The following is a 7,420-nucleotide window of genomic DNA, read 5'->3' as shown; positions in this document are numbered from 1 at the left end:
TTATTCAGGCACAAACTTGCGTTTAATGGACTGTCTTGAATATCGCCTCTCAGTGCAGTCTCGCTGAATGCTCCAGCAATAGTCCGCCATCATGTGAATGTCCCAGCGACCTTGGTACCTGTCTTCCATGACTTTGATATCCTGGTGAAAGCGTTCACCTTGCTCATCACTCACGTCCCCTAAGTTTGCCTGAAACAGTTCAAGATGACTGTTCAAGAAATGCATCTTAATGCTCATGTTGCAACCTAACACATGAAAACTTTCCATCAAAGATTCAACGAGCTCTTTATATAGTCCTCTGATTTCCTGTTTCCAAGAAAGTTCCTTACAACAGAAACGAATGCTCCCCATGCATTTTTCTCAACATCAGTCATGGATTGAGTGAAGGCTTGGTCTTTAATCAGCGTCCTAATTTGAGGGCCGTCGAAAATACCTGCTTTGAGTTTTTCTAGCGTTAAACCAGGGAACACTTCACACAGATACTTAAAACAGTCTCTGTCATTATCGAGCGCCTTGACAAACTGTTTCATAAGGCCCAGCTTGATGTGAAGGGGCGGGATTTTTTTTTTTTTTTTACTTTCCACTAGGGGTTCATAAATGATGTTCTTTTTCCCAACATTGAGGCTTTCCCTAACTGGCCATTCCTTCTGAATCCAGTGTCTGTCTTTGGCTCTGCTGTCCCAGAGGCAGATAAAGCAAGGAGATTTTGTATACCCACCTTGCTGTCCTAGCAAAAAAATTACCATTTTTAGATCAACACAGATGATCCATTTGTTTCCTTCATATTTGAGTAGCTCCAAAACCGTTTTGATGTGTTCATATTTTTCTTTCAGGTGTACTGAGTGTCCTATGGGTATTGCGCCAAAGATGTTGCCTATATGTAATAAAACACACTTCAGACTCCGCTTAGAGCTATCTATAAAGAGGCGCCACTCTTTCGGATCATAACCTGGAGCTTCCATCGCGGTGACTAATCCAGGAATATCACAACAGTAGACGAAGTCAAATTTAGAATCAAAGAACTGTAAGAGGTTATTTTCTCTGTTGCGAAAGAATGTTACCTTTGTGTCTATTTTCAGCAAGTTTTTATCTTTTAACCGTGAAGCCAACAATTCTGACAGCTTTTTAGACAGACCCAGATCTCGAACTAAGTCATTGAGTTCTGCTTGGCTAAATGTTTCCGGCTCTGTTGATATGCCTGCAAAATCTAAGTCATTTCTGTTAGTTGACTCCTCTGTGACCTCAGTGTCACATTCACTGTCAGATTCAACAGAAGCAAGTTGAGTGAAGATAGGCTTTGGAACATCATCTGAATGGGGCACAGGCCTGATTGCTGAATCTAGACTAGGGTATGTGATAAGATGACGAGTTTCACTAGTATAACCAGCAACACGAGTCACGCAAAAGTAACAGTCTGTGACATGGTCCCGTGGCTCACGCCATATCATCGGAATACCGAATGTTATTTTGTCTTTTCCTTTAGTCCATTGACGCAAGTTTTCTTCGCAGGAATGACATACCTTATGCGGTGCCCATGGTTTGTCTTGATCTCCAAGTTTCACTTTAAAGTAGCAAAAGTAAGCTCTCTTCACAAATTCACTAATGTTCCTTCTTTGCTTTGGAGCTGTCAATGCACCACAAACGTAGCAGAATGAATCCGGGTACGTCACACATTTCCTTCTACTTGCTATAGAGGCCATGTTTCCTTTGATTGAAGTCAACACTGTTTACAGAATGATCACACCTGGAAAAGAAATAAAATAATTGTTTTAATGAAATAATATAATAATGCACACACAAATCTATATTTGACGCACTGATGTAATTAAGAATAGTATTTGATGAATGTAAACCAATATGCTTATTACCTCCCTTTGCTATTTTCAGAACATGTCACCTGATATGTAAATTGCCGCGTAGCATCAAAACTAGACCTGATCTGCACAAACGAATGCCATTTTCAGAATCTGTGACCTCAAATCTACCAGAATCAAGTGTCAGAACTCATGCAACCGAAAGTGTGTTCCCCAGTGTTATCATTCCTACTATTCAGAAACCATATAAAAAGCAAACATTTAAAATATTTCTTTAAATTATAAAGTAAATTACAGTACTTACCTTTATCCTTTGACCGTTTTTCTTTGTCATTTTTTTCTTTTGTTTTTCTGCACTGCTAGGATAACTTCTTTTTTATGCCATTAATGTGTGTTTGTTCTGTTTAATCCTCTCGTTAATGGGAATGATGGGTCTAACTTATCATATAGCTGAACCTTGGCTGTATGATTCACCGTGTAGTTTCAGCTAACCCAGTTAAACTGAATCACAATTTTCAAATAGAAATTTAGAATATTTATCAGGGGCCCCAGTGGCCTGGAAATTTTAAATTTTCCAGGCTACCCCAGGGGCTCCTGGTTGCTTGGGGACCCTAGGCAATCGCCTAGTCCCCCTATAGCTAGAAATGGCCCTGGGACCTAGCCTAGGAGTAGTGGTGGATCAGCAGCTGAAATTCACCAACCACATACAAGCACAAGTTAACAAGGCTAACAGAGTACATGGTACAATTAGGCACACATTCACAGCTATGGACAAGATTGCATTGTAGTGTTATGGTATGAAGGGCAACCAAGGAAGGAAATCAACGCAGTGATCTTTATAATCTTAATCACCGAGTCAGGTGAGAATGTGGCGAGCCTGATCTCTGGAGCTGGAGGTCATCGATCCAGTGTTATGAGAGGGAGAAGGTCTTGGAACTTGTAGATCTTCGATCCGATGCTAGGAGAGAGGTCTTGAAACTAGTCGAGTTGTTGCTGTTGTGATCGAAGAGGCTGTTCTGCCCTTTGTTAGTAAGAGGCCATCTTTTAAATCCTGGTAGTGGCTCACAGTCAGATCCCAGTTTCTGACTAGTCTTCTGATTGGCTGCCTTCCCTTTGGCTATGGGCTAACTGCAAGCCCTGGTGAGTGCACGTGCTTCTGCTTGCATTGGTGACGTCATCAGTCCCGGCTCGGTCTGCATGGGAGACAGTTGTCTCAGACGTGGTCGGTGTTGGCAGATGGAGTACCGCCACCACAGTATTCCTGCATTTGTATAAAAGTCTAGTTTGGCCCCACATGGAATATGCTTCCACTGTATGGAGTCCAAGATTGAAAAGGGACAAAGCTGGACTGGAACAAGTTCAGCGACGTGCCACAAGACTGGCCAATGGACTGTCTCACCTCGCATATTCAGAATGACTCGCTAACCTTCAGCTTCCCACTCTGCATTTTTGACGACTACGAGCTGATGTCATCCAAGTCTTCAAGGTATTAAAGAACATCGACCAGATCAACTACCAACAAGAGTGTAATGCCTGTGGCAAAACGATGTTCCAGCCATTACTCAGCACCACCACTAGAGGACACAACCTAAAACTACAAGTGCATCATCAACCAGGACCAAGGAAGCACTTCCTTTCGACCAGAACTACTGAAGAGTGGAACAAACCAAGCCAGGACACAGTGGATGCTATCAACGATGAGACTTTTAAGAATAAACTTGCTAAAGAATGGGAGCACAAAGCAGAATTATACCAGTATAACTTTTCATAGTAAGTATATGCCAAGTGTTGCCGCACATACACATACGCCACAGGATTAATACTCAACTTTGGTGTGTGGTCTTACTACCCGTGAGGGTACCTAACGATCAGTACTAAAGGTAAATTTGTTTGGTAACTCGTCACTTTGTTTAATCTGCTGATCCAGCAGGAGGGACCCACCAATCAAGGATCTCATATAGACAGAAGGTTAATCCCATACACTCATGCTGAAAAATCCCTAGATTGACAGGTACTTACAGTATAATGATAATAATATTCAATATGAAATAATAAGAAAAAATTGTCATTGAGTATTTCAGAAACTCGTTTTTTATCATTATACAGATAATACACTACAGTAACTAGTCATCCCGCACCCTGCATATTAACAAAAGGGGAAAAAATGTGTTTTGCGTATTGCCTGAAAAGCCAAAATCCCCAAGTTGTTACTAAGTACAGGAAAAAGTCCCAGTCCGGGGACAAAATACTCAGAAGTGGGAGTCCTGCTGCCCATATCTATTACTGAGCAAGGTCCAGGGAGAAGTATATAAAATTGATAATCATCTAACAGATTTTAACTTAATTTATGATCGATATGATTGTAAGTTACATATACCTATATATTTGAATGTACTTTTGACACAAGGAGTAAAGAGTTTGAGTGCACAATTGTTATAATAGTCCCAAGTTTCGAATAACCTATTTTCACCGTACGGTATCCATGCAGGTTATATTAATTTCACCAAGTTGACGCTATGAAAAGGTAATGGGGAAGTAGGTGGTGGTCTTCTTGTGGTCACCCCCATCTCTATAACCTGTCAACCATCTATGCCCAGATTGATGTGCCTATTGTATCTACCCTTAAATGTGGCTATCGATGGAGCAGTCACTACATTCCCTAGTTTTACATTCCAAGGGTCGATGACCTTAAGGGTAAACCAGTTCCCCTGGTCAGGTTTGCTCAGCTTCTTGGAGTGGCCCCCTCTATTATATCCCCTCTCACTGCTCTCTCCTTCAGTGACTAGTCCAAAGGAACGACAGCATGACTCATAGGGTACTTGGGCAATGTCTGGTACCAGTTTTGTTACCCTCTTCTGTACTCTCTCTAGGGCCTGGATATCTGGTCCCAAGTAGGGGACTATGACTGGGTTCCATAGCCCACAGTTGGTTGGACCAGAGATAAGTAAAGTGGCAACACAATGTCCTTGGTGAGCACACTAAAATTCCTTTTGATAATGCCTAGTCTGCTGTTTGCCTTGGTTGTTATCACTGCTACATGGGCTGAGACTTGAGGTAATTGGAGACAATAATGGGTCTTTTTCTTGGGTTGACCTAGATTACAAATGGTTACAAAGGCAGAGCATGCCAGCAGGAGACCTTTTGGTCCTGTCACAATTTTGGGTTGTGACACACGACCTATTATTTCTTCTCATTTTCTTGCGACTGCTTTCAAACCACAGTTACCAAATACTTTCGCTCAAGGGACTCGCCGACACCGTAGGCTTCACAAATTTTCGTCTCCTTTCAGCTCTTTTCGGCTATCAATTTCCTCTACTCTATGGAATTGCTGGAACTCTTAATGCCTCTAGCAACCACTTCATGATATTTTCCCTTCTCCTTATCTTCATTAACTATTTTGCCAATTTAGCTGTCGGTCGCAGTGCCTTAATGAGTTTAATAATCTTCTATTCTGCTCAGGAATTCCCGCCCCCCCTCCTTTTCAATCAAGGTGTCTCTACATATGCCTACGAATGGAGACATGAATGTCTTAATGATAAGATTGTACCTCTACCTCGCAGTTTTACTGTTTGTCCTTGTTGCAGTTATAATTTGCTACTTTATGAATAGAATTGGTCCCATAATGGGTCCCATAATGGTTTCACCCCCCCCCCCTGCGCGCTTGCCATTTATTGTTTAGGCTAGTTTTAATTAGGCTAGTTAGGATCATATCGTCCTCTCGTGACTAGTGACCACCTCAAAGGACTACTAAAAATGATTCAACTCCCACATAAACGTTGCACTGCAGTCCCTTCGGAATTAGTGATTTGAAATTAGGAGCACCGGCAACAGTGTATGCCATACAGTGTCTGGGCATAGACAGTTGACCCGACAGTGCCGGGCACCGGCAGTTAACACCCGGGTTCACACAGGGTGAGGTGGGCCTCGCGTGCTCTTGGAAGATCAAACATGCCCCACCCTCCCATAAGGTGGCTATCGAGGATTTTTCACATTAATCCAATCCGTTTAATCACCGTCAGGCCCTACACGAGTGACTCATGTGCAAAACCCCCGGAGACCTATTGAATTGAGGACAGTGATGCGAGTGACATCCCGACCCTCGTGGAAAGGGCTTGAACGGTGTCACGACGAGTTTCGCCTCCAGTGAACACAAAAAACCGTGTTAGAGTGTACTTCCAACCCCCCGCCATGTGACAAGAACAGAACTTTATACAGTGGGACGAGACCTGCAAGGAAGTCTTCAGAACGGATCCCGCCACGTGGGCCAATGAGGACAGCCAAGTTTCCCGCCACCCTCAACCTCGAGTACATCCCTCAACAGCAGCAGCATCCTGCCAGAAAGAGGGACCCGCACCTATTTGAAGACATCCACACAATCTGAAGAAGCCACGGAGAGATACCCAAGGGGATCCAGATATTTGATTATATATTAGTTAGGACTTGTAGCACGCAGGGCTAGCCAGGTAGAATACATAAGTGAAAATAGACCATCTCTTAGGTGGAACTTTTAAAGATTCAAGTTGCATGTCAATAATGTTTGATTGTAGAAATAATATTGATCATTAAAACTCATTGTAGCAAGTTCTGTTTGATTAGCCTAGGATTGTGATTTACTTCATGAAGTTAAACTCCCCCCTCCCTTTTGAGAAATACATGCGTTCCGAGAAGGGAGCGTGCATGGTCCCAGTCGGTGACTCAAATCTTCTGAATCTTGGCTCCCACTGCAGCTATCCGCTTTCGCCAATTCCCCAAGGTAGGAGAATTCCCACGCCCCCACGACCACCTCTTCCTCCTTCCACTGTCTAGGGATTTCGGGACAGGTCCATAACTAGGTCGGGTGCAGAAAAAATCTAATAATGATAAATAAAAAAGTTATAGTATAAATGACAATAGATAAAGTAGATAAATGCATAGGTATAGTTAAATAATAAACAAACAGGTAAGTAGTAAATAACAATAAATTTATAACTAATAGTAAATGAAAATCAAGCTAATGATAATATACAGACAAATAATAACTAGCAAATAAAAAAAAACAATAAATGGCAGTCATTACAGAATCTTGCTGAGGCTAAATGAATCTTAAAGCTTCGAACTGAACTACATTGCACTTGTGGTGACGCGCCGCTGGTCAAAACCAGACTGGCCGCCACACAATGTATGTATGTAATAAATTCAGAAAAAAAAAAATTCCCACGGGGTTTTAAGATGAACCCGTTTGGAGGGTGATTCTGTGTATGAGTGTGTGTGGTTGAGCTCCTAGGATAGTCCTTGCTGCGGCATTTTGGCAAGGCTCTAGGTCTTCAAGCTTGGCAGTCGCCACAGTTAAGAGAGTTGGGGCAGCGTAGTCCACCAAACTGCGGACTGCTTGCACATAGAATGTACGAAGTACCTGGTGCGTGGCACCAAGTGCCTTCCCCGTGATTGCTTTCATGACTGGTTCTCACCTTCAGCCTCTCCTTGAGATAGGCTAGTTCCTTCTGAAAGGTGAGCCTCCCATCAATCCAGACCCCTAGGTACTGAAACTGGTGGACCCAGTCCAGCCTAAGGCCCTGGATGGTGAGATGCTCCCCCTCACTCCAGAGTCCTAATGCCATGGCTTTCGA

General features: G+C 42.8%; 1 protein-coding gene across 1 annotated transcript; it reads right to left on the bottom strand.

Moving 5' to 3' along the window:
* Positions 1 to 1,700, bottom strand: LOC143033874 (uncharacterized). Its single transcript, XM_076199472.1, has 2 exons — positions 1,062 to 1,700; positions 1 to 63 (listed from the first exon to the last, which is right to left on the bottom strand). Exons 1-2 carry the CDS (start codon positions 1,698 to 1,700, stop codon positions 1 to 3), a joined length of 702 nt encoding a protein of 233 aa, XP_076055587.1.
* Between the last annotated feature and the right edge of the window lie 5,720 nt (positions 1,701 to 7,420).

Source organism: Oratosquilla oratoria, chromosome 2 (genome assembly GCF_046742065.1).
Source record: "Oratosquilla oratoria isolate Oo_2021 chromosome 2, ASM4674206v1, whole genome shotgun sequence".
NCBI lineage: Eukaryota > Metazoa > Arthropoda > Malacostraca > Stomatopoda > Squillidae > Oratosquilla > Oratosquilla oratoria.
This window is presented reverse-complemented; position numbering and strand designations above follow the sequence as displayed.

What these genes read in the sequence shown, in the direction of transcription:
- LOC143033874 (XM_076199472.1), bottom strand. Translation starts at nt 1,700, where the DNA reads ATGGCCTCTATAGCAAGTAGAAGGAAATGTGTGACGTACCCGGATTCA. An exon ending in TGCTGAAAATAGACACAAAG is followed by an intron (nt 64 to 1,061) that starts GTAACATTCTTT and finishes TGGAGCATTCAG; the next exon opens with CGAGACTGCACTGAGAGGCG.